Source organism: Phacochoerus africanus, chromosome 4, assembly GCF_016906955.1.
Source record: "Phacochoerus africanus isolate WHEZ1 chromosome 4, ROS_Pafr_v1, whole genome shotgun sequence".
NCBI lineage: Eukaryota > Metazoa > Chordata > Mammalia > Artiodactyla > Suidae > Phacochoerus > Phacochoerus africanus.
The window spans coordinates 59,797,832-59,824,477 of record NC_062547.1 but is presented as its reverse complement, the minus strand read 5'-3'; the positions used below and the strand labels follow the sequence as shown (position 1 = coordinate 59,824,477).

The window sequence follows — 26,646 nt, the reverse complement described above, 5'->3', positions numbered from 1 at the left end:
AACTTCTGGACTTACTATAAAGGTACAGTAATCAAGGAGTTCTCATAATGGCTCAGCGGAAACAAATCTGACTGGTATCCATGAGGATGCAGGTTCAATCCCTGGCCTTGCTTAGTGGGTTAGAGATCTGGTGTTGCCATGAGCTGTGGTGTAGGTCGCAGATGCGGCTTGGATATGGCGTTGCTTTGGCTGTGGTGCAGGCCAGTGGCTACAGCTCCGATTCAAACCCTAGCCTGGGAAACCTCCAAATGCTGCAGGGTACAGTAATCAAGGCAGTGAGGTATTGGTGAGCAAAGGGACAAACAGGTCAACAGAATGGAATAAGGATCCCAGAAACAAATCCACATACATATGGTCAACTTAGTCTTGCCAAAGGAGCAAAAGCAATACACTGTTGCAAAGATAGCCTTTTCAACAAATTCATGCTGGAACTGGACGTCCACATATAACAATGACAAAAAGAATCTAGACATAGACCTCATAACTTTCACAAAAATTAACTAAAAACACATCACTAACCTAAATGTAAAAGATAAAACTATAAAACATGGGAAAATACCTACATGACCTTGAGTACAGCAGTGACTTTTTATTTTTTTCATTTTTAGTGTTCATCTTTTAAGGGCCACAGCCGCAGCATCTCTAAGTTCCCAGGCTATGGGTCAAACTGGAGCTGAAGCTGCCACCTTATGCCACAACCACAGTAAAGTGCGATCTGAGCTGTGTCTGCGACCGACACTGCAGCCCACAGCAACGCTGGATCCTTAACCCACTGAGCAAGTCCAGGGATCAAACCTGCATCTTCATGGATACTAGTCGGATTCATTAACCATTCAGCCACGATGGGAACTCTAGTAATGACTTTTTAGATACAACACCAAAGGCATGATCCATGAAAGCAAATGATAAGCTGGACTTCATTAAAATTAAAAACTTCTGCTCTACAAACGACACTGTCAAAAGAATGAGAAGACAAGTCAGAGGCTAGGAGAAATATTTGCAAAAAACACATCTGATAAAGTCTGTTACCCAAAATATACAAAGAACTCTTAATATTCAACAATATTAAGAGTGGCTCAGTGGATTAAGGACCCAACGTTGTTTCTGTGAGGATGCAGGTTTGATCTTTTGGCCTCCCTCAGCAGGTCAAGGATCCAGCACTGCTATAAGCTGTGGCATAGGTCGCATATGTGGTTCAAATCCCGTATTTCTGTAGCTGTGGCATAGACCCCAACTGCAGCTCCAATTTGACCCCTGGCTGGGAAACTTCCACATGCTACAGGTGTGTCTGTAAAAAGAAAAAAACCAATTAAAAATGGGCGAATTGGAAGTCCCTGGTGACTCAGTGGGTTAAGGATCTGGCATTGTCACTGCTGCAGCAAGGATTTGATCCCTGGCCTGGGAACTTCCAAATGCCAAGGGCGTAGCAAAAAATAAATAAATAAAAAAGAGAGGGTCCAATGACCTTAACACACACCACACCAAAGATTTACAGATGGCAAATAAAGATTATGAAAAGATGCTCCACATAATGTCATCAAGAAAATGTGTATTAAAATAATGAGGAGCTTCTGTCGTGGCTCAGTGGTTAACGAACCCATTTAGTAACCATGAGGACTTGGGTTCGATCCTTGGTCCCACTCAGTGGGTTAAGGATCCAGCATTGCCGTGAGCTGTAGGGTATAGTTCGCAGACGCAGCTTGGATCCCGAGTGGCTGTGGCTGTGGCCAGCAGCTACAGCTCCAGTTCAACCCCTAGCCTGGGAACCTCCATATGTCGCTAGTGTGGCCCTAAAAAGACAAAAAAAAAAAAAAAGTAATGACTATCACTACACATCTATTAGAATGGCCAAAATCCAAAACACTGACAAATCAAATGTTGATACGGACATGGAGCTACTAAAACTCATTCATTGCTAGGGAGAATGAAAATGGTACAAGCCTCTTTGGAAGACAGTTTGGCAGTTTCTTACACTTCTGCAGGTGTGGCCCTAAAAAAGCAAAAAAAAGCAAAAAAAAAAAGTTGAAAATTTATGTCCACACAAAAACCCTGCACAGAGATGTTTACAGCTGCTTTGTTCATAACTGCAAAAACCTGGAAGCAATCAAGATGTCCTGCAAAAGGTGAATGGACAAATAAACTGTGGTGCTAAAAAGAAATGAGCTCTCAAGCCAAAAAAGTCTCAGAGCAACCTTAGATACACATTACTAAGTGAAAGAAGCCCATTCAAGAAGGCAACATACTATGATTCCAATTATATGACATTCTGGAAAAGGTAAGACTACAGAGTCAGTAAAAAGATCAGTAGTTGCCAGAGGTTAGGGAGGAAGAACGGATGAATAGACAGAACACAAAGAATTTTAAGGGCAGTGAGAACATTCTGTGTATCATATGATACATGTCACTGTACATTTGCCCAAACCCATAGAATACACATCAAGGGAGTTCTTGTTGTGGCTCAGTGGATTAAGGACCCAACATTGTCACTGTGAGGATGAGGGTTCAATCCCTGGCCTGGCTCATAAGGTTAAGGATCCAGAGTTGCTGTAGCTGTGGCATAGGCTGCAGCTGCAGCTTCGACTTGACCTCTGCCCTGGGAACTTCCACATGCCACAGGTGCAGCCAGTAAAAGGAAAAAAGAAAGAAAGAAAAAGAATACATAAGAATGAACTCTAATGTAAATGACACACTTCAGTTGATCATGATGTGTCAACATAGGTTCATCAATTGTAACAATATACTACTCTGGTGGGGGACATTGATAATGGGGGAGACCCTGCATGTGTGTGGGTTTAAGGGGGTACACGGGAAGCTTCCATACCTTCCCTTCAATTCTGCTGTGAACCTAAAACTGCTCTAAAATAAAACATCTTAAAAAAATTAAGACAAAAACAAAAAGTTGTTCAAAGAGGGAAGAATTGCAGATAGCTGGATTTAAAAAAAAAAAAAAAAGATTTGTGTTGGGAATTCCCGTAGTGGCACAGTGGTTAACGAATCTGACTAGGAACCATGAGGTTGCGGGTTCGGTTCCTGCCCTTGCTCAGTGGGTTAACGATCCGGCGTTGCCGTGAGCTGTGGTGTAGGTTGCAGACGCGGCTCGGATCCCGCGTTGCTGTGGCTCTGGCGTAGGCTGGTGGCTACAGCTCCGACTGGACCCCTAGCCTGGGAACCTCCATATGCCACGGGAGCGGCCCAAGAAATAGCAAAAAAGACAAAAAAAAAAAAAGATTTGTGGCAGTTAGAACCTGGATTTAGAGTGATTTGGTTCCTTCAAGAAAAGCAGACTGGGGGATTGGCTCACTGGGGCAGCCAGGAAGCTCCTGATGGGGTGGGTCTCCTCAAGGCTCACAAGCCTCTTCCTGGCTTCACCTGCCAGTTCACACAGAGGCAGCACCTCAAAACCCCTCAAGGGTATAGCTGTCTATGGGGTGGGGGTGGGGGTGGGGTAACAGCTCACTGGGGGCCCCAGGCACTGGTGCAGGAGATTCAATAACAAAGACCCCTCTACTTGGAGTGACCTCACTCCCAGGGTTAACCAAAGTTAATACTTTGGTGTCCTTCCTACCATACTTTTTTTTCAGTGCAGATTTATTCGAACGAAGCTGTGATTCTATTTTCTGTTTCCTGATTATTATTATTTATTATTATTATTTTTTTTTTTTGGCAGAACCTGCAGCATATGAAAGTTCCCAGGCCAGATATCGAATCCAAGCCACAGCTGTGACCTACACCACAGCTGCGGCATTGCTGGATCATTAACCCACTGTGTCAGGCTGGGGATCAAACCTGCACTGCCACAAAGACAACGCCAGACTCTTAACCCACCGCACCACAATGGGAACTCCTGTATCCTGATTTTTTTTTTTTTGTCTTTTTGTTGTTGTTGTTGTTGCTATTTCTTGGGCCGCTCCCGTGGCATATGGAGGTTCCCAGGCTAGGGGTCGAATCGGAGCTGTAGCCACCGGCCTACGCCAGAGCCACAGCAACGCGGGATCCGAGCCGCGTCTGCAACCTACACCACAGCTCACGGCAACGCCGGATCGTTAACCCACTGAGCAAGGGCAGGGACCGAACCCGCAACCTCATGGTTCCTAGTCGGATTCGTGAACCACTGCGCCACGTTCCTGTATCCTGGGAACTCCTGTATCCTGATTTTTAAAAAATTTCTTAACACATGAGGCTTTCCTGTCTGAATGCAATGTAGCATGGTGGTGTATGCACTCCACTGACTGGCCTTTTTGCCTTGGTTACCTCACCTATAAGAGGCCAGCATGCCAGGTTGTTGTAAAGAACAATGTGGTTTACCCAGGTGATGTGTCAAAGCCACATGTGGTGTGGAGGCTGCTACCACCTTTGCCAAGCCGATGGCCATGATTCCACCAGAGAGATGTATTTGTAGTTTAGTCCACTGGGGCTGGCGGTCAATGTGTTACTAATTTTGCATGACTACGACCGTGTTACATATATACATACACATATAAACATCACTTCTGGGAATGGCATTTTAGAGGTGGGATGACTGGTCAAAGGAACGAGTATTTCCAGCTTTTTTTACAAAATGAGCACAACTATTATGATTATTTCCCAAAACACAGAGCTGCTGGGAAATCAGGACAGCAAGGAAGGGCCAAGAGTGGCAGGAACATGAGGTGGCTGTTAGATTTGGGAATGAGAGGGGCTGCCTTGTACCTGACCCCACATGGCGATGAAACAGTCTGCTTGTTGTGAAGCCACATGCTTTGCCCAGGCCCAGACACCTGATCATCCCTCGTGTACTTTTCCCCCAATGCATGGAGTGTGATTCAGCTCTAGGGTAGAAATGAGCTCCCCCAGACCACAATGGTCACCTTCAGCTACTTCTCTGCCAGATACCCTCAGGTTCTGTCCTTACCACTGGCGTTACCCTCTTGCCTCCAACAAAGTCACACCCAACAAGGTGAATGCCTGCAAGCAATGCCCCCAACAAGGGGCAATGGCTACAGGGAAGGCCTGAGATCCTTGTGTTGAAACATCTCTTTTTTTTTCTTTTTTTGTCTTTTTGCCATTTCTTGGGCTGCTCCTGCAGCATATGGCTAGGAGTCGAATCTGAGCTATAGCCGCTGGCCTACGCCACAGCCACAGCAACTCGGGATCTGAGCCGTGTCTGCAACCTACACCACAGCTCACGGCAACGACAGATCCTTAACCCACTGAGCAAGGCCAGGGATCGAACCCACCTCATGGTTCCTAGTCGGATTCGTTAACCACTGAGCCACGATGGGAACTCCTGTTGAAACATCTCTATACTTGGGAGAAAGGCATGGATACAGCTGCTGAGCCCTGGACCCTTATGACAGGAGAGAGCCACCTGGGATCCAAGCTTTGCAGAAAATTCCATTACCTCACCCACTTTGCCTGAAATAGATTTTTAATAAGCTCTTCTCAAGATAAGTGACAGTATAGTAAATTTCCTGTTTAAATAAACTTACTTATACTCCACGGCCCCCACAAAAGCTTATGGCTGCCCAGGTACCAGACACAGGGACACCTGAAGCCCTCAACAGCCCTCCCCCAGACCTAGTCCCATCTGATGGTTCCCCTCTGCCCCCATGTGCCTCAACCTGGTATGTGTGACCACCTTCACAACTGTGGCTAAATGACCCTGGAAGCAGTTTGTTTGCTTGCATGCTTTTTAGGGCCACACCAGTGGTATATGGAAGTTCTCCGGCTAGGGGTCAAATCAGAGCTACAACTGCCAACCTATACCATTCTCAGCAACATGGGATGCAAGCCGAACCTGCAACCTACACTACAGCTCACGGCAATGCTGGATTCCTGACCCACTGAGCGAGGCCAGGGATCAAAGCACATCCTCATGGATACTAGTTAGATTTGTTTCTGCTGTACCACAATGGGAACTCCTGGCAGCACAGTCGACCCTGTCATTCCCTGTACAGACCCTCCAAAGGCTCTCACTGAATACCTGAGCCCTCTGGGACCTAGTCCTGCCCAGCTCCACAGCCCATGTGCAACCATGCCAATGCTCACCCTGCACCCCTGCCATGATGACACAGCGCCCGCCATCTCTGCTGCTTCACTCCTGGGTGGCAGTTCCTCCAGACGCCCTTCACTTTGTTGTGTGTCTAGCTCATGCTGGCTCACATGTAGTAGATGCAACTGGACGCCTGCCCAGTATCCACTCCTGCTTCCTTCTTCCCAAGTCCCTGATGGTGTCTAGAGTTGCCGCATCAACCAGCCCAGATGGCTCCAGCATTTTTTGTTCTAAGTGCCATGACATCTCCTTAGGGACTTGTGTTACTGGTGGCTGAAAGTGTCTTCACAAGTGTATCACCCTCACAACGGATCTAGCGTCTACCTCACAAAACCTCTGTTGGTCCCTGCCCTGCAGCAGTGACTGCCCTACCCACACACCAGCTTTCCCCAACAAAGAGCAGCAATGAAGAGCATTCATTGCTGAACCCACCCAATGAATGTGGGAGCAAATGACCACAGACTCAGCCTAAGGAAGTGGTTGTGACTTCATGGCTGGGAACAGCAGGGAGTCCAGGATGCTTGTCCCACTCCCTCTGTGGAACCTGCACACAGGCTGGTGATTCCACCTCCTGAGGTACCCGCTTGAGGCATGACATTCAGGCTTTCCTGCCATTTCTTTTGTCATAAAGATGAGACCCTAAAAGTACACAGAGTGAACAACTCTGTGAGTTTCCGCTCAAAAGCCTATCTCCCTCTGTCACAAAGGAAGCAAGCCAAGTGCTAGAGACCTTCTCCATGAGGCACCTGGAAAACACGAGGCCTCAAAAGTGCCCACACACCTGCTTCAGAGACAATTCTGGGCCTCAGTGTGCACTTGAGGAATGCCTATTGGGTGGCAGTGCTAAACTCTGTGGTGAGAAACTCCTGGACCCGAGTCCTGGCCATGCCAACTTCTTGCCATGGGATTCGAGCATGCCTCAACACCACAACTGAGCCTGTTCTCTCAGTTGGGGGAGCTGTGACTAGGGTGAGAGGTTACCTCCCCAGTGGGTCCCCCTCCTTACCTGAATGCCTGGTTCTCGCGGTTGTTCTGGAGGGCAATGGTTTCTACCTCAGGACCCCCATCCGCTATGAACCTGGCCAACTTTTCTGCGAGGTTCTTGACCTCTTCGTCCTCTGGGGGTGAAACTTTAAGCAGGCTGTCAGTACTGAGCTCAACTCACCACACCCAACAGCCTAATTTCCGCTAAGAACCCCACGGGCAACAAGAGGGGTTTATTTTAGAAACAATACAAAGAAAAACAGGCAAATGGGAATCAGATTACTGCACTGGAACCAAGCACCAGAGTTAATATAATAACATATCTTGAGCCTCCACCCACCCATCCCATGCCCTGCTCCCTTCCCACCCCATAGACCTGGCGGTTTTGGACACACACTGGGACATGGCAATAGAATGTGAGGGGAGGTCTGGAGGAGAGATGGGAACCCCCACCTTAACCTTTCTGCTGGGAGCTGCTTCCCCGACCCCCGAACCATGTTATATGGGGGGATGGGCCTGGCCCACCTCTGGGGAAGGTCAGGGCAAGGGGCTGCAGGTGACAGACTATGTGGCCCATATTCGGCCTAAACATCAATCCCCCTTGCTGCCCCCCTGGCTGGGATTTTACTTCATCACAGCTGGAGACCAGCCAGCATCTCACCCTCCCGACACTCACCCTACCAAGATCTCAGCAGCTGACCATTTCTGTCTCCCGGCCCTCCCTCCACAAGCATCAGGCACTGCATTTGTCTCTAGGTGTCCTCAGTGCCCAGCATGTGGTAGGTGCTGATCAGCACTTGTGAAAATGACCATGAACCAAGAAGCAAGTATTACTTTTTTGTGCTTTCTTTACATGCAAAGGGCAGAGCTCCTGGATATGGCCTTGACTTTACTCTGACCCTTAGATTTCCCCACTCCTTAGAACACTGGCAGGGAGGGCAGTGCTGGCCCCAGCATACCTGGGGGCGGGGAAATGGGGATATAGACCTGCACTGTCGATGCTACCCCATGCTCCAGGAAAGGAAACAAATTCCACAAGGGGCGTGGTTTGTCCACACACCTCCCTAGAACCTCCCACTCCCCTTCACCCACCTACCTTTCTGAGAGGCTGTCTGCAACTTCTGTGCTTCCTTTCTTATCTCAGCCACCTTCTTTCTGTAGTAGAGGAATTCCCTGCTATTCTTATCATGCAAAAACCTGGAGAAGAATTTTGCAAAACAGAGAGTAGGAGATGAGCAACAGGGATGGGTGGACCCATGCAGCTTCTGAAGGCGTGTAAAAGCAAGCTGGTGAGCAGAGACGCCTCGATGGGGCCCCAAAGTAAGTCTCCACATCACACTGGAGCCCTCTGCAACCTCTGGTATGAATTAGAAAGCACTCGAACAGTATCTAGCCCGCGCAAGTAAGCACCCAGCCCCGGCCAGCCTCAGTTGCCACTAGGGCTTTACAAGAACATCTGCAAGTACTAACGTGTGGCAAGAACATTTAAGTAGCAGTGGCCTTCCCCTCCCAGAAATACTTACGAAAATGCCGGGTTATCCTTGTAGTTCTCCATAGCTACTTTTTCTAACTCGGGGCCTCCTTCTGCCACAAAGCGGGCCAATTTCTCTATCACTTTCCGAGTCTCGGCTCCCTCTGGGGGTGAAACTTTAAGGAGGCTGTCAGTACTGGGGTTCAACTCACACACCCCACAGTCAACAGGCACACTCTCTCTACGGACCACAAGGACAGAGGGGTGGGGGGAGAAGAGGGTGAAATGCAGGAGGTTGTCGGGCGTCCTGGGTCCATGCACAAAGCACCATGATGAGGGGTGAGTCGGTCTAGACAGTCTTTGCGAGACATGCTGGGGGGAGAAAAATGTGTGAGCCTCCCAAAGGCCAAGACAGTCCCCAGGCTGAGAGGGAGACGTCGGAAAACATTCAGCCTCCCCTTCCTTTTTTGGAATGCTCAATTCTTTCATTTACCAATGTTCAATATAATACATCAGTCCCCTTTCATCCTTTAAAGGTGACAAATTCTTTTTAAAAATATCATTACAAACTCTGATTTAAAGACATCGGTTGGTTTCAATCCAATGCAATTAATGTCATCAGAGAAGCTCCATCATCCCCTCTGTGGCTGGTGGAGCCTCTTCAAGCTGGCTCCTGAGGCCTTTGGGTATGACCCCAAGAGTCTCTGATGGCCTCCTTGCTATCTGCTGGGACAGGGCGCTTCAGGATCACCTCAAACTCTTCCTGCCCAGACCTAGAGCCGGCCATTTCTCCAAGAAGTCCTGGTTTCCGTAGTGAGCAAGTGTATTTCCAGATCTACATCTGGGTGCTAGAGACACTCACTGCAATGGGCTTAATCATTACCTTGGAGCATTTTCAGCGAACAGAGCTAAAAAACATATTTTTGTTTTGTATTAGCCTCCACTTTGAGCCACATGGAACTTCCTTTTATATTTATTGCTAGCATGTTTCTGAGGCTGTCAGCCACTATATAGCTTACATCCCTTAAATGAGAGCTCCCTGTTTTTTTGTGTTTGTCTTTTTTTAGGGCCACACCCACGGCATATGGAAGTTCCCAGGCTAGGGGTTGAATCAGAGCTGCAGCTGCTGGCCTACACCACAGCCACAGCAACGCTGGATCCTTAACCCACTGAGCAGGGCCAGGGATCTAACCTGTGTACTCATGGATACTAGTTGGGTCCGTTACCACTGAGCCACAATGGGAACTCTCCCAAGAGAAATTTCATGATGTCAGTCAGCGCTTAGGAACATCTGCTCCTCTTGGCAATAGGGTTAGACACTGAGCTTGTGGCCAGCCTTATTCCCCTTGTTGCTATACTGCCAGGAAGCTCATATTGGGGGGAAGAGGGGAATAGTACAATGTGTGGCCTAAGGAAAACCTACAGGAAGTCCTCGGGTCATTCTGTGCCCTCCTTTCCCCTTAGCCTCAATTCTCCTCCCACGTGCTTAGTAAAAACCCTGACTTGGTCACTCTACAAGCACAGGTGCTTTCCTTATCAACAGCAGGCCGTAATAAGCTTCAAGGACCCTTGCCACCCACTGCCCCTCGTAAAGTAGCAGTTCCCAGCAGAGTAATGCTGGAGCCCCCGGGGCACCTTTCTGAGAAAACACCACACTCAGTGGCTCCATTCTGACTAACACTACAAGGTTTGAGGTTAGTCACTGATCTGTTTGGATGCATGGCCTGAAGCCAGCATCCTCATCCAGAGCAAGAGGCTTAGAGGCTATCTGTCCTCACTGTTGGGGAAACATGACTGTGCCAGCCATCCTGGAGCAGAGGTGGCCCGGGCCCATGACTCCATATATCTCAGGTGGCACCGAGGTCTCGTCCTGAATAGGGACACAGCTGGATGTAGTAGGAGTACCACCCCCTATCCTCCTCTAGTATGGGGCCACCTGAGTGAACTGGCTCACAAAAGGCCAATGACTGTCCAATGATTGTCCCTCTCTGGGCAGGACAACACAACCTGCAGGCTCATACTTCTGACCCAAACTAGTGGGGACAGATAACCTGCATAGAGGAGCTCCTCCTCCAGGACTGAACGCTCCCCTGAGAATGGCCCCCTGTGGAGACCACTCCCCACGTGAATGAACAATGGGTCCCACCGCTCCCAAGATGAAGCCCACACCCTGCAGCCCCTCCATGTTCCCCACGCTCCGCTCCCCACCCCTTCTCCACCCCCCAACCCTAAAGGGCCTCCCCCTGACCCCTGGCTCAGCCTGGATGCCTGGCAGTACTCCCTGACCACAGTCCCCAGCAACCCACAGCCCTAGCTGCACCTTTCCCTACTGACCAGGTATCCTGTCTGTGGAGCTGGAGAAGCAGCTGTGGAAGGAGGGAGACAGCCCCTGCAACTTACCTTTTATCTCCAGCCACTGCTCATAGTCTTCCTCCTCATCCTCATCAGGAGACTGGAAGACGCTTGGGCGGCTGGCCACAGGCAGCTGCTTGGCATGCACGTAGTTCTTCACCTGGCCTGGCAGGCTGCTGATGAGGGGTGGCCTCTTCCCAGGGCGGGGGAGCACACGAGGTGGGGCAATGGGCGCGCTGGGGGGCGGATCTTGGGATGCAAGGAAGGATACCCACACTCAAGGTCTGTGGCATGGGTTTCCCCATCTTCACGCCTAACCTGCATGCCCTGAGACCCTGAAGCCTGGGTCCTCAGCTTCTAGCACAGCACTGGCAGGTGGTGGGTGCTTAGAAGCACTCAGAGAGGATGCCACCCCCATCTTTCTTTTTTCTTTTTTCCTTTTGTCTTGCTATGCCATCCCATTTTACAGAGGAGGAAGCTTGAGGATCAGAGAGGAACGACCTGTCACGGTCACCCAGCCCACGGAGGCCAGCCTGGAACTCTACAAGTGGCAACTTTGCTCCTGACACCTGCATCCACAGCCTAGAATGCAGCAGCTCTTCCAGTTAAGACCTGAATCCCCACGTACAGGTTACAATCACTCCCTCTGGTTGTCAGTGACGGGCTGGAGCCAGCCTATTTGGGATTTTTCAAACACAACTCACAACCTGAGACCCTGCAATGAAGAGCCACAAAGCCCCTCCTTCCTCTCTGTGGGCAAATTTGGCCCTTAGCTTTCTTAACTGTTACGTAGGGAACCTGACAAAGATTGAAGATCAACTATTTCACCAGTAACTTTCCTATAGTAAATGTGAGACTGGTAAATTGCACAACCACAGATATGGGCAGGCTTCTCACAAGTGGTGATTCTCACATCTGGCATATCCCATGGGACTCCTGTGAGCCAGGCAGCCCCACATACAGAAGAGGGCCCTGTTCCTTGCACCTAGCACCACTCTACCTTAGGCCATAGTCCCACATCCCTGGGGCGTGCTTAGCCCTGGCCCCTGAACCCCTAGATCAAAACCTGGCTTGTCTCCACTCCTTTGGGGTAAGCACCCAGAGGGCAGGGTATGCACTCTCCCCCTGGGCATTGAGGGTGCTCAATGAATGGCAGATGAGAGGAACAAGTCTGAGGCGGGACCTGGCGTTTCTGAGTTGCTGAGGGACCCTTGGGAGAGAGCAAGGGGAGCTCTAGGAGGAGATGACATGGGACAGGGTGACCTCACTCACCAGTGCTGGTCTGTGCCTTTTGCAACTTCAGAAACTGCTGCAAGAAGCTGCCGTCGTTGGCAAACTTGTTGGAGACATTAGAGTTGTGTGCGTTTGCAATTCTAGACCCAAGACAGAGGACAGAGAGGGTAAACCTTGACAGGAGAGGAGGGAAGCACACCTTACCAGTCTCAGCCCCCCCCCCCCCCCCGCCATGTTCTCATCTAATGGGACCTAAAACAGGCCCCCAAAGATGTCAGGGAACTACTGAGTTCACCGAGCAGCCTTCAGAACTGTAAGATGGAACAATCTCACTCTAGTCAAAGCAATACTACCTGTACTGATGTTGTCTTACCTGCCTATTGACTCTCCACGTCCAGAGGGCCTCCCCCAACAAGAAGGCTCAGAAGCACCTGCTCTCCTGCACAGCACTTGCCGTACCTATTGTTAACTAATCATCCAGGCTCTCACTGGCTTCCACGACTGTCTTCCCAGCTAGACTTTCAAGTTCTCAAAGGCAGGACCTGTGTCTATACCTGTGTGTGACAGCACTTCTGGGCATGGTCAGCCAGCATTTCTGTGGGTATCACACGTGCACAGGGAAAACACCCAAAGCAAACTCTTGGTGGGAGAACTACACAGGAACTTCATGTTTTTATTACTTTCTCTTTCTTGTCTTTTTGCTAACATGTTTTACTTTCAAAAAAGAAAAAAAATTTTTTTTGCCCACTCCATGGTACATGGAGTTCCTGGACCAGGGATCAGATCTGAGTTGTAGTTGCAACCTAAACTGCAGCTGCAGCAATGCTGGATCCTTAACCCACTGTGCTGGGCCAGGGATCGAACCTGCATCCCAGAGCTCCCAAGATGCCATTGACCCTGCTATGCCACAGGAGGAACTCCAGAAAAATTTATGTTTAACAAACCACAAAAGCAAACCCAGGAGCCTAAATGTTTACTTCAAATTCATTTTGCCTTATCATAAAAGTGATAGAGGCTTGTTATGAGCAAATGGGAATATGGAAAACACAGAAATGTAGAAAGCAAGGAGGAATTTCTGCTGTGGGGCAGTGGGTTAAGAAACTAAGCAGCTTAGGTCACTGAGGAGGCACGGTTTCATTTCCCAGACCAGCACAGTAGGTTAAAGAATCCAGCATTGCCACAGCTGCAGTGTAGGTCGAGGCTGCAGCTTGGATTCAGTCCCTGCCCCAGGAACTTCCGCATGCTGGAGTAGAGGCCACTAAAATTTTTTTAAAAAGGCAAGGAGAAAACTAAAAATAAGTCTCCCCTCACAAGAGCCACTATTAACACTTTGGTGTAGTTCTTCACTTTGCTCCTTAGATTTGAAGTAGAAGGAAAGAAATAAGGCTGTGATCACACCACATATTCTACCTTTTTTTTTTTTTTTTTTTACTGTAGCATACTCTTTTGTTCCAACCTCAGAAACTCCCCTTCTGTGATGCTTTCAAAGCCATTTGCATCATACAGACACCCCCAACAATTAGTAAAAGCTCAGGAAGCCCACAGATCTGAACTTTTCCCTTTTTTATTTTTGTCTTTTTGCCTTTCCGAGGGCCGCACCCGCAGCATATGGAGGTTCCCAGGCTAGGGGTCGAATCAGAGCTGTAGCCCCTGGCCTACGCCACAGCCACAGCAACGTGGGATCCGAGCAGAGTCTGCAACCTACACTACAGCTCACAGCAAAGCCAGATCCTTAACCCACTGAGCAAGGTCAGGGATCAAACCCACAACCTCATGGTTCCTAGGTGGATTCATTAGCCACTGCGCCATGACGGGAACGCCTGAACTTTTTCCTTTAAAACTAGGTTTTAGCCTCCTAGAAATCTGTTCTAATGAAGTCAAAGTAAAGAAAAACCTAAGTAGTGAACAGGGGGCACTGGTTAAATAAATTATAGGACATCCATAAGGCAAATGAATGTCTGCCTAGTTTTATAAATAAACGTAACCAAACACAATGTTAAATGAAAAACAAAAAGGCAGGATGTAAAACAGTATCTACAGTATGGTTCCACTTATGTCAAAATATATTTGACTGAAAAATTTTTACAGAAACCCATCAAAATTACACCAGCACTTGTCTCTGAATTGCAGGGTTACAAGTGATTTTAGTTTTTCCTCATTTTCTTTTCTATTTCCCAGATTTTCTAGCACATGTATGAATGGTCTTTAAAGTTGGGGATAAAAAGATGCAGTAAAAGTTATTTTATATGAAAGAGAAGGTTCTACTGATAACTAGCTTAGGCATTAAACAAGCAGGGCCTTCTGGTGACCCTGGCCCTGTCTCATGCTGCGTGTACCTCCCTCAGAAGGGAAAGAAAGAAGGCAGAGACAATGAAAAAAACAAGAAAATACTTGGGGGCAGCAGCATCTCAAGCACTTGAAAACTACCCAGTACAAATGGAAGTGGGGTAATACACAGTTATTAAATGATGGCATTTGATGAACAGCTAAACAAAACATGGTCTATCCATATAATGGAAAATTATTCAGCCACCAAAAAAAAAAAAAAAAGGAATGAAGTCCTGAAACATGCTACAAAGTGATGACTCTTGAAAACATCATGTCCAGTGAAAAAAGTCAGACAGAAAAGGCTGCATATTACATGAAATATCTAGAACAGGTAAACCTACACAGACAGAAAGTTGATTAGTCATTGTTAGGAGTTGGGAGAGGGGCAGGATGGGGAGTGACTGCTAATGGGCATGGGGTTTCTTTGTGGAGTAACAAAATGTTTTGGAATTAGTGGTAATAGTTGAACGATGCTGTGAATATACTGAAAATCACTAAGTTGTATAGTCAATTTTATGGTATATAACTTGCATCTTAATGAGAATAAGTAAAACTTCTATAATGGTTCTAAAGCATTGTAATGTGGGAGCAGGGGGAACTTTTCCTTTAAGTAATAGGGGAGGGAAAGTGGCACATGAGATTGATCCCAATTTACTGAAACAAAGCAATGATGTGGGAAAAAAATATAACAAAATGGTTCTCTTTAGGCAACCTGAGTGCTTCTTATTTCTGCAGCAAGAAGTTCTAAGGTGTTCAAAGCTTTTACAACAGGGAAAACAACCTTATTTCCAAAGCTACCTGTATCAAGCACCTAATGTTCCCTTCTGGCTGCCTCCAGGGGGCCCTCTTGGAAGCAATCCTATAGGCCTTTCCCATCTTGGTGCAAGTCCTTCCATAACTCCAAGGGCAAGAGCCCACAAGCCCACCCACTGATCATTCAATGTGCAGTAAGGTGCCAGGGCCTGGTTCCAACAAGAATAAGGTCAAAGTCCTGACCTCAAGGAGGCCACAGACCCTTAGAAAAGGTGAGAGCTGGAACAAAGCTTTAGAAGATTAAAATGCTTCATACTTTAGACTGCAGAACAAGGGGGCTGCCTCTCTATCAATCTCCAGCCTGAAATTCTTCGATTTTGTCACCCTGCTCAAAATTGGTAACCTCAGAGCTTCTCAGGATAGTCAGAAGGAAATGCTGCCGGAGCTACCCTCTGCCTGGCTCAGAAACAGCCCCTTTGGCATAGTAGCTCAAGCCACCTGACATACAAGGGCTCTCCTCCCTTTCTGCCCTCTTCAGCCCTTTTCCTGCTTCTTCAAAGGGAAGCTCTTCCTGGTGCTGCTTGTGCCTCCAGAAGGCAGAGCCTCTTTGCATCCCTACAGCAGCCACTACATCTGGAAACATACTGCCTCACTTTATTTTTTTTTGTCTGTTTTGTTTTTTAATTTTTTTTTGTCTTTTTGTCTTTTTCTAGGGCTGCACTCATGGCATATGGAGATTCCCAAGCTAGAGGTCTAATCAGAGCTGTAGCCACCGCCTACACCAGAGCCACAGCAACACCAGATCCAAGCCTCGTCTGCGACCTACACCATAGCTCACGGCAACGCTGGATCCTTAACCCACTGAGTAAGGCCAGGGATCAAACCTGCACCCTCATGGTTCCTAGTCAGATTCGTTAACCACAGAGCCACAACAGGAACTCCCCATACTGCCTCATGTTACCCACCAGCAGCTTTAGGGGTATAACTAGGACTCCCCCTGGCTAGTTGACTGTGACTCCCATAAAGGTGGAAATGGGATCTGGCTTTTTGTTCCCTGCTAGAACAGGGAACAAAACCAGCCAGGAGTAAATAACCACTGAGTGAAAGAGTTGGTAGCCATCACCCGGGCTCCCACACACTGCTCGCTTTTCTTCTGCCACACCAAGCCTCGTCAAAGTGTGCAACTGTGTCCCTCCTTGCATTATCTGTGGCTGGATGCAGGGACATCTCAACTTTTCTCTCAAGCAAAACCCTCTGCTGGTGATCCTCTAAGAACCTAATCCAGCCTCAGGGGGAGACTTACTCGCCAGGATTCGGGGGTTGAGGGCTGGCCACCTGATTCTGCTTGGCTTTCTGCTCCATTTTGGCTTCAATTTCCCGTTTCTTCTGAGCAATGAGCTCCTCCTGGTGAAGGATGTTCATGTTCATTTTCCCAGACTTGGCAGGGGCAACCCCAAACCACCGGTTAGCCTTTCCTAGGGAGGGGAAAGAAGTACATCAGAAATCACCTTTGCTTCACAAGCATGCCCAGCAGCTGCTACAGGAGCAGCCCCAATACTTGTACCTACAGCAACTGACATTCACGTGTCTGTTTTTTCATGTATTTTTTTTTAATTTTTAAAATTCTTTTTGGCTGCACTTGCAGCATGTGAAAATTCCCAGGCCAGGGATCGAACCTGTGCCACAGCCATAACCAGAGCCACAGCAGTCACAATGCTGGATCCTTAACCAGGTGAGCCATGAAACAACTCCCTGATCCTTCATTTATTTAGCAAACATTTACTGAGCTATGTACCAGGTACTATTCCTGGTGCTAAACACAACAGATGGGGCCTCTGCCCGTGTGGGATTCACCTCTGGCTTAGAAAACAAAAGACTTTTGACATAAAAAGTAGCTCCAAAATCCTGATAAAAGCTCTCTGCTGAAAACCAAAAAGATGGGAAAGAATAATAGAGGAGCACCTATATAGGTGCTGGGACAGGCAGAAAAAAAAAAAAAAAAAGGTTAGAAGAGGCAACATTTAAGCCAAAACCAAAAAGATAAAAAGCCAGCTTCCTGAAAAGCCACAAGTACAGTGATCTGGGCATATTAAAAAGAGATGCAGTTCTCTTGTGGCATACGGAGTTAAGGATCCAGTACTGTCACTGCAGCGGCTTGGGTTCCATCCCTGGCCAGGAACTTCCTTATGCAGCAGATGCAAAACCCCAAGCTGGAAGAAGCCTGGTGCATTCAAGGCCCAGCAAGGGTCCAATGTGGCCTAAATGGATGATTCTAGGGGTGGGGGTAGTGGGGGGGGTGGGGGTGGGGGTGGAGATAGGAAGTCTGGGTTTTAATGAAAGGGCTTTAGGAAGTGACCAGCGAGTATTAAGCTGACAAAATCCAACTGCTACTTTTATTTTTCAGACATTCTGCCTACGCAACGGACATAGACTCATAGGCAGGAAGGACACCAATGAAGAGGCTTACTTACTCCAAGCAAAACACAATGGTGTTGGGAGTTCCCATTGTGGCTCAGTGGCAACAAACCCAACTAGTATCCATGAGGACTTGGGTTCGATCCCTGGCCTCACTCAGTAGGTTAAAGATCCTGCATTGTTGTGGTGTAGGCTGGGAGCTACAGCTCTGATTTGACCCTTAGCCTGGGAACTTCCATATGCAGTAGGTACAGCCCTAAAAAAAGACCCCATCCCCCAAAAAAAGACAATGCTGTTTTCAGAAGAGTGGTAGCTGTGCAGATGAAGACAACATCACAAAAGTTCCCCATGGGACTCAAAATAAAAATAAAATCCAAATTCTGAAAGCAGATTTTCAAGGCCCTATCAGAGATGGCTCCCCTCCCCACTTCCACTTCATTCCTAACCCTTTTTTTTTTTTTCAGAGCTGCACCTGCAGTGCATAGAAGTTCCTGGGCTAAGGGTCAAATCCGAGATGCAGCTGCTGACCCACACCACAGCCACAGCCACATGGGATCCTAGCTGCATCTGTGACCTACAGTGCAGCAGCACTGGAGCCCACGGAGCAAGGGCGGGGATCTAACCTGCATTCTCAGGGAGACAACATCAGATTCTTAACCCACTGAGCCACAACAGGAACTCCCCCTGACACTCATTAAATAGCAAGCCCTGGAAGCCTTTGCACTTGCTGTCCCCCTCTACCCTGCAGGTCCTCCTACAACTGGCATCTTCTTATTTTAATTATCTTCTACTCAGAAAGGTTTCCCTGACTACCCATATCAGCAGCCTCCACCTCCACTGCCTCACATCATCATAATTCAGTCTCTGTAAATATTTCTTCTTTGGTGCATTGTCCGACGCCCCAAAAGAAAGTAACCTTCAGGAAGGCAAGGCCCTGTTTTGGTTACCATTGCATCCTCTCTACCTAGTACAGTGCCTAGTACAATGAATATCTGCTGAATGCACCCCAGTCTAGGTGGGTAGACAAGGAAAGACAAGGCTTGTGGTAAACTGGGGGCTCGAAAGATGCACGAAAGTGTTCAGGCAGCTTCTTCAGAAAGCGGGATACAGGCCAGGCGGGAGCTGCTAAGAGAGAGGAGCAGGACAATCCAAGGTTGCCGCTGGCTCGGGGAGCTGAGCTTGCAGCAGCCCTGAGGGTGGTTATATTGGAAATGCGGCACAGGGCAGATCCCCGTGACGGCTTTTAAGGAAAGCCGGCGTTCTCAGCAAATCAGCGGGGGTGGGGGTGGGGGTGGGGGTAGGTAGCAACTAGGTCTTGGATCTCGGCAGACGGGGTTGGTGCAGAAGCCGCCGCTTCCGGCTGCCTACATGCTGAGGCTAAAGGCCAGTGAGTTTAGCAGGCCGGACAGGAGGGCGAAGCTAAGACGCGTAGCCGGAGGATTCAGGCGAACGCTTGAGGGGAGGCGGGGGCTGTTACCTGCAACATCCCGGTTGTCCATCTTGAGACTCATCCAATCCCACAATGCTCGGGCGCCACCGGAGGGGGGCCAGTTATAGTGCGCATTGCCTGATGGGAGATGTAGTCCATATCGGCAAGCCATGCCCTGCCATTCCTTGGACACCTGAGGGTTTTCCCGCCAGAGATGCAAACTTCAGTCCATAGACACACTCCGGTCTCAGTCCTGAGGAACAGAAGGTGTCGCCTTTTCTCAGACCTTCTCGGAGCCTCGGCCACTCCAAATACAAACTACATGTTCCAGGTTGCTTTGTACAGCGGCTCTCGCGAGAGACGCGAGGAGCGCCCGGCCCCGCCCCACGCGCCTGCTTCCGCCTCCTTGTGGCTGCGGCTTGTTGTTGTGGAGCCAAAATGGCGGCCCAGGCGGCGGCGGCGGCGGCCCAGGCGGCGGCGGCCCAGGCAGCGCAGGCCGAAGCGGCCGAGTCGTGGTACCTGGCTCTTCTGGGCTTCGCCGAGCACTTCCGCACTTCCAGTCCGCCTAAGATCCGCCTGTGTGTTCACTGCCTGCAGGCCGTGTTCCCCTTCAAGCCGCCGCAGCGCATCGAGGCCCGGACGCACCTGCAGCTCGGCTCTGTGCTCTACCACCACACCAAGAACAGCGAGCAGGCGCGCAGCCACCTAGAGAAGGCGGTGAGCGCGGGCCGGGCCGCGAGGGAGGAGGCGCGGGGCTCCTTTCCGTGCTTGGGCTGACGGGTCGCGATCCTAGCGTGCGGGGACGCCTGGGTCACTCCTCGGGGACCTGAGGCGTGACTTCCGCACGAGCAGCAAGACCCCGAAGACGTCAACCTCTCAGGGGACCCGAGGGCCTCGTCCCGTACCTTACTTAAAGTGTCTGGTGACAGGCAGAGGCCTAGGACCCTGCTCCGAGTACTCCGACAGCTGTCTCTTTTAGAAGCAACAGGGTCCCCAAATTCTTAAGGTTTTCAAGAAGATGGCACCTATGGGGATGCCTCCAGGCCGGCCCTTCTGAGGTGACTCAGGTCCAGGTGACAGTCCAGGCATCCCTTGAGAGTCTGAAGTTAGGTCTCTGAAGAAATCTACGAAGGCATCCTCTCTCAGGACACACATGTCTGAGAAGGGTCTGGAGGTTATTGTGCCCCACATCATTGATGAGGAGAGTTATAGGTGGGAGGCAGAGGCTCAGAGCCTAGAGTTGCTCATTTGAAGTCCTAGAAGGAGGCAAAACTGAGGGAGGGATGTCTTGATTCCAGGGCTGGGGCCTCCTGCTTTTGCCATATCCACTGGTGACTCCTCTTTTCCTCACCATTCGCTAGTCCATCCCCTTCAGAGAGCAGGCCCCATCTCCCCATGTTGGTTTTTGGGATCTTGGTACCTCAAAGAATGTGGAAAAGTGGCTGTCATTCTGCCCTTTCTGGCTGTGGTTTCTTCCCACAGCAACACTTCTTAGCTCCTGTCAGTTCATATCTCCATTTAACATTTACCCAGTTTTATTCTGCTTAAAGGAGAGATTTCTTGAATAGAATTAACTTCAATTCAGAGAAATTTCTTCATCTGAGATAAATCTGAAACCACCTATAATTAGTAACAGGTTGCCTTCAGGAGAATAATCAGATCTTTGTTTTGCAGACTGTAAAGAGTTGGAAAGGGACTTTAGTCTTTGCATGGTCTACTTCCTTGTTTCAGAAATGAGACAGTATAGTCCCAGAGAGGTGAAATGATTTGCCCAAAGCCACAAAGCAAATTATTAACAAAACTGGGCTCAAACCTAGGCTCGAGATCACCAGTTTCCATGCCTAGGTAACAAATCATTGTTGTTTTTGTGAATTTTTTTCTTTCATTAATTCAGCAGATATTTAGTCAGCTCACACCAGGTGCAAAGCCCTATTCTAGCTGCTGGGAATCAGATGACTGAAACAGCCCTTGCCCATGTAAGCCATGTTTTGTGAGGGAGACAAATAATGAATGTCTTAAAAGGTTAAGGAGTGATAGAAGAACCATGGAAAATGTGGACCAGGATGAAGATGGGAGTTGATGGGGAGCTATTTGTGGCACAGTAGTAATGGAGTCTCTGTTTGGAGGAGTAACAGTTGAATAGAGGCCTGAATGAGGTTGGGGAGCAAGCCTTGAGAACCACTCAGAGTATCAGTTCAATCCCTTGGAGTACCTGAGCTACCAGTGATCGATTGATGTCAGGGAAGTGATGAAGCTGAGATCAAATGAAGTGTCAGACTTCCTTGCATGTGGGAAGGCTAGAGGCTGTAACTGCCCAGGCCTGGTGATAGAAGCACTGGTTCTGAAGCTCTCCTTTCTCTCAATTAACAACAAAACCTGTCACCTCCCTTCTCTTGTCTCCGGGCCGTTCATCCTATTTCTCTTTTCTTTAACTTTTTTAAATTGAATTATAGTTGACATACAATATTGTGTTAGTTTTAGGTGTACTACATAGTGATTTGACATTTGCATGCAGTACGAAATTATCATTGTTATAAGTTTAGGAACCATCTGTCCCCATACAGGTATTACAGTATTATTGACCATATTCTTAATGCTGTATGTCTCCATGGGTTGCTTATTTTATAACTGGAGGTTTGTGCCTCTTAACTACCTTCACCTATTTCACCCATCCCCACCACCCACCTCCCGTCTGGCAACCACCATATGTTTTCTGTATCTATGAGTCTGTTTTCATTTTGTTGGCTGTTTTGTCTTTTAGATTCCATATGTAGTGAGATCATACACTGTTTGTCTTTCTTTGATCAGCTTATTTCACTTAGTAAAATACTTTGTAGATCCATTTATGTTGTCGAAGATGGCTAGATTTCATTTTCTAATGGCTGAGTATTATTCCCTCGTGTATATATACCACGTCTTTTTTTTATCCATCAATCACCAATGAACACTTAGGTTGTTTCATATTTCGGCTATTGTAAATAATGTTGAGGACCAACTGTATTCTTTGTACTACACCATTTTACATAAGGGGCTTGTACCTAAATAGACATTTCTCCAAAGAAGACATGCACATGACCGAAAAGATGCTCAGTGTTGTTAATTATTAGAGAAATGCAAATCAAAACTACAGTGAGGCATCACCTCACACCAATCAAAAAAGGCCATCGAAAGAAAGTCTTCCAAAATAAATGCGGGCAGTAGTTCCCACTGTGGCACAGTAGAAACGAATCCGACTTGTGTCCATGAGGATGCTAGTTTGATCCCTGGCCGGTATCGCCATGAGCTCTGGTGTAGGCCAGCAACTCTGGCTCTGATTCAGCCCTGAGCCTGGGAACTTATATATGCCAGCGGTGTGGCCCTAAAAAGCAAATAAATAAATAAATAAATGATGGAGGGGCTGTGGAGAAAAGGGAACTGTCCTCCCTACACTGTTAGTGGGAATGTGAATTGGTGCAGCCACTACAGAAAACAGTATAAAGATTCCTTAAAAAACTAAAAATAGAGTTGACGTAAGATCCAGCAATCCTACTCCTGGACATATATCTGGAGAAAACTCTTAATTTGAAAAAAATAATGCAGGCCAGTGTTCCTAGCAGCACTATTTACAATAGCCAAGACATGGAAGCAACCTAAATGACCTTCAACAGAGAAATGGATAAAGAAGATGTGGGGGTGTTGGAGTTCCCATCGTGGCTCAGTAGTTAACAAACCCGACTAGCATCCATGAGGATGCTGGTTCAGTCTCTGGCCTCAGTGGGTTAAGGATCCAGAATTACCATGAGCTATGGTGTAGGTCGCAGACACAGCTCGGATCCCGCACTGCTGTGGCTCTGGTGTAGGCCAGCAGAGGATCCCGCACTGCTGTGGCTCTGGTGTAGGCCTGGGTGTGGCCCTAAAAAGACAAAAGACAAAAAAAAAAAGATGTAGGGGTGTGTGTGTGTGTGTGTACACCTGTGTGTGCATGTGTACACGTGTATATATATGCACATGTAATATATACATACATATACATATATGTATGTATATAAATATGTAAAACCAAATCACTTTGCTGTACACTAGGGACTAACAATATTGTAAGTCGACTGTACTTCAATAAAAAAATAAAATAAAAATATTTAGGGGACTTGAGCATCTGTGGATTTTGGTATGCATAAGAATTCCTAGAACCAATCCCCTGAAGATACTGAAGGACAGCAGTATCTTCTCCCATTCAGTAGTCTGCCTGCCATTTTATTTTGTTGACAGTTTCCATTGGTAGGCAAAAGCTTTTTTTTTTTTTAGTTTGTTGTAGTCCCATTTGTTTATTTTTGCTTTTGTTTCCCTTGCTTGAGGAAACAGATACAAAAAAATACCGTGAAGATTGGTATCAGAGAGGGTACTGCTATGTAAGTGTGGGTTTGTTTCTGAGCTGTTTTCTTTCATTGATTGATATATTTGTTTTGTGCCAGTACTGTACTGTTTTGATGAATGTTGGTCTGTAGTATGGTTTGAAATCAGGGAGCATGATACTTCCAGCTTTGTTCTTCTTTCTCAAGATTGCTGTGGCTATTCAGGATCTTTTGTGGGTTTTGGCTTTTTTTGTTTTTTGTTTTTTTAAGAATTATTTGTTCTAGTTCTGTGAAAAACACCATTGGTATTTTGAGAAGGATTCACTGAACCTGTAAATTGGGTGGTATGGTCATTTTAACGATATTCTCCCAACCTACAAGCACAGTATATTTCTCCATTCATTTCTGTAGTCTTCAGTTTCTTTCATCAGTGTCTTATTAGAGTTTTCAAGCACACTTTTTTACCTCCTTGGTTAGATTTATTCGTAGCTATTTTATTCTTTTTCACACAATCGTAAATGGGATTTTCTTAGTTTCTTTCTGATAGTTTATCAATCAGTGTATGCAAACACAATAAATTTCTGTATATTAGTTTTATATCCTGCAACTTTACTGAATTGAATTGTTCTAACATTTTTTTGGTGACATCTCTGGGATTTTCTCTATGTGGTATCATGTTATGTGCAAGCAGAAACAGTTTTACTTCTTACTTTCCATTCACTCTGTTCCTAGAAGAGCTTCATAGTCACTGTGTATATCATCTTTTCCCACATTTTGCCCACTCAGCAGCCATGCCTCCTTGTAGCTGCTTGGCTTATGGACCCAAAATTTATTTTATTCTGCAAGGACTTATTTTAAATTATTTTTTGGACCCATAATTTAAATCCTTATCCTTGTGGAGAATTTTCCCGCAATGCTACAGAACCTTAAATATTGTGGGGTCTTCAACAGAGCCATATGGTCCCCTCCATAGCTCCCAATGTTGTTATACCTGGAAATTCCCTTCTTTCTGTCAGGTGCATCCCCCAGCTGGAAGTTTGTCCAGATTTCAGTTAAAGTGCCATTCTCTGCACTGATTTATGTGGTTGTTTGTGATCGCCTTTTGTTTTGCAATGCAGGCGTGCTTTCTTTAATCTTCATTCTTTATTCTGTGTTTTTTCCATATCAGACAGTTTTCAACCTTTATTTTTTACTTTTATTCTTTACTAGGTAAAGAATCATATGTTCGTCATTTAGAAGTGGTTTGCTTGGAGTTACTGCCGTGGCGCTATGGGTTAAGAATCTGACTCCAGAGCCTCTGGTCACTGTGGAGGTACAGGTTCCATCCCTGGCCCAGTGCAGTGGGTTAAAAGGGTCCAGTGTTGCCACATAGGTTGTAGCTACACCATAGGTTCAATCCTTAGCCAGGGAACTTCCATATGCTGTGGGTATGCCTATAAGTTTTATTTATTTATTTATTTATGTAGTTGACTTACAAGGCTGTGTTTCTAGTGTATAGCAAAATGATTCAGTTCTATGTATATACATGTACTTTCATATTCTTTTCAATTAAATTACAAGATACTGAATACAGTTTCCTGTGCTTTGCAGTAGTACCTTATTAACCTATTTTATATATAGTAGTTTGTATGTGCTAATCCCAGATTCCTGATTTATCTTTCTCCTGCCCCTTCCCTTTGGTAACTGTAAGTTTTCTTTCTTTCTTTTCTTTTTTTTTTTTTTTTTTGGACATGTTGGGGTGTGTGGAGGTTCCCAGGCCAGGCCAGGGATTGAACCCACACTACAGCAGCAACCTGGGCTGATCCAGTGATAGCACCAGATCCTTAACCCTCTCTGCCACAAGAGAACTCTTCATAAGTTTGTTTTCAGTCTGTGAGTGTGTTTCTGTTTTGTAAATAAGTTCATTTGTATCATATTTTACATTCCACATATAAGTGATATCATTCATCTCTCTCTCTAAGTAAGATATCACTTAGTATGATAATCTTTAAGTTTATCCATGTGCTGCAGATGGCATTATTTCATTCTTTTTTATGGCTAAGTAATATTCCATCGTGTATATATACCACACATTCTGTTTTTTGTGGTTGTTGTTTTAATGGCCCCACCAGGGATTGAATCTGAGCCACAGCTGTGACCTACACTACAGCTCCAGCAATGCCAGATCCTTTAACCCATTGTGCCCAGCAGGGGTTGCTCCTAAAGGGTGAAGGGCCAGAGTTCCCTTCGTGGCTCAATGGTTAAGAAACCCAACTAGGATCCACAAGGATGCAGGTTTGATCCCTAGCCTTGCCCAATGGGTTAAGGATCCAGCCCTGCCGTGAGCTGTGGTATAGGTTGCAGACTCGGCTCAGATCCCACGTTGCTGTGGCTGTGGCATAGGCTGGTGGCTACAGCTTCAATTCGACCGCTAGCTTGGTAATCTCCATGTACCTCGGGTGCGGCCCTAAAATAGCAAATAAATAATAATTTCCAGTTTCTTTTCAGGGAACCAATCTAGAGTAATAAGAAAACCCCCTTTTTGGCTGCCCCACAGCACATGGAGTTCCCAGGCCAGGGATCAGATCCAAGCTGCAGGGTTTGTTTGGTTTTTTTTTTTTGTCTTTTTTGTTGTTGTTGTTGTTGTTGCTATTTCTTGGGCCGCACCCGCGGCATATGGAGGTTCCCAGGCTAGGGGCCGAATCGGAGCTGTAGCCACCGGCCTACACCAGAGCCACAGCAACTCGGGATCCGAGCTGCGTCTGCAACCTACACCACAGCTCACGGCAACGCCGGATTGTTAACCCACTGAGCAAGGGCAGGGATCGAACCCGCAACCTCATGGTTCCTAGTCGGATTCGTTAACCACTGCGCCACAACGGGAACTCCCAAGCTGCAGTTTTGATCCACATCCGTAGCTGCAGCAATACCAGATCCTTTATATGCTGTGCGCAGCAGAGGATGGAGGCTCCATCCTGGCGCTGCACCACAGTGGGCACTTACAACAAGCCCTTTTTAAAAAGAAGGTAAATGACTCCCAGATATTTGAGAGCTATTTTCTTCTTGATCATTCCCTTTGCTGTTCTAGCTACTAAGTGCTATAGGTTAAGATTTTTTTTTTTTTTACTTTTATGTGCATTTATTTTTTGCCAGGCCTAATTTTTTATTTCTTCAGTTTCTTCTGATATCTTTTTCTTCTGGCTTAGGAACAGTCTGCTCTTTTTCAGTAAAGATATCTCCACAAGTCAGGGAGAATTCACTTAAAGATTGATCTGACCATGAGCTCTCTTAAGTCCTGTGCCGTATCTTGGGGGCTTTGTTCACCTGGATTTGCTCAATG

The 26,646-nt window shown here is 47.1% G+C and overlaps 2 protein-coding genes across 3 annotated transcripts in view; one reads left to right on the top strand and one right to left on the bottom strand.

Moving 5' to 3' along the window:
* SUGP1 (SURP and G-patch domain containing 1) overlaps positions 1 to 19,195 on the bottom strand; it is a 39,992-nt gene extending 20,797 nt beyond the window's left edge. The window contains exons 1-7 of the mRNA XM_047776441.1: positions 19,045 to 19,195; positions 16,456 to 16,627; positions 12,111 to 12,211; positions 10,887 to 11,087; positions 8,539 to 8,662; positions 8,112 to 8,212; positions 7,038 to 7,161 (exon numbers count right to left, since the gene is read on the bottom strand). Coding sequence (XP_047632397.1) covers positions 7,038 to 7,161; positions 8,112 to 8,212; positions 8,539 to 8,662; positions 10,887 to 11,087; positions 12,111 to 12,211; positions 16,456 to 16,627; positions 19,045 to 19,168 — 947 coding nt within the window. The 5' untranslated portion in view covers positions 19,169 to 19,195. The remainder of the gene's footprint in view (positions 1 to 7,037; positions 7,162 to 8,111; positions 8,213 to 8,538; positions 8,663 to 10,886; positions 11,088 to 12,110; positions 12,212 to 16,455; positions 16,628 to 19,044) is intronic.
* Positions 19,196 to 19,397: 202 nt separating this feature from the next.
* The window catches only part of MAU2 (MAU2 sister chromatid cohesion factor), a 34,243-nt gene continuing 26,994 nt past the window's right edge, over positions 19,398 to 26,646 (top strand). For both annotated transcript variants that reach the window (XM_047776443.1, XM_047776442.1), the window contains exon 1: positions 19,398 to 19,713. In XM_047776443.1, coding sequence (XP_047632399.1) covers positions 19,435 to 19,713 — 279 coding nt within the window. In that variant the 5' untranslated portion in view covers positions 19,398 to 19,434. The remainder of the gene's footprint in view (positions 19,714 to 26,646) is intronic.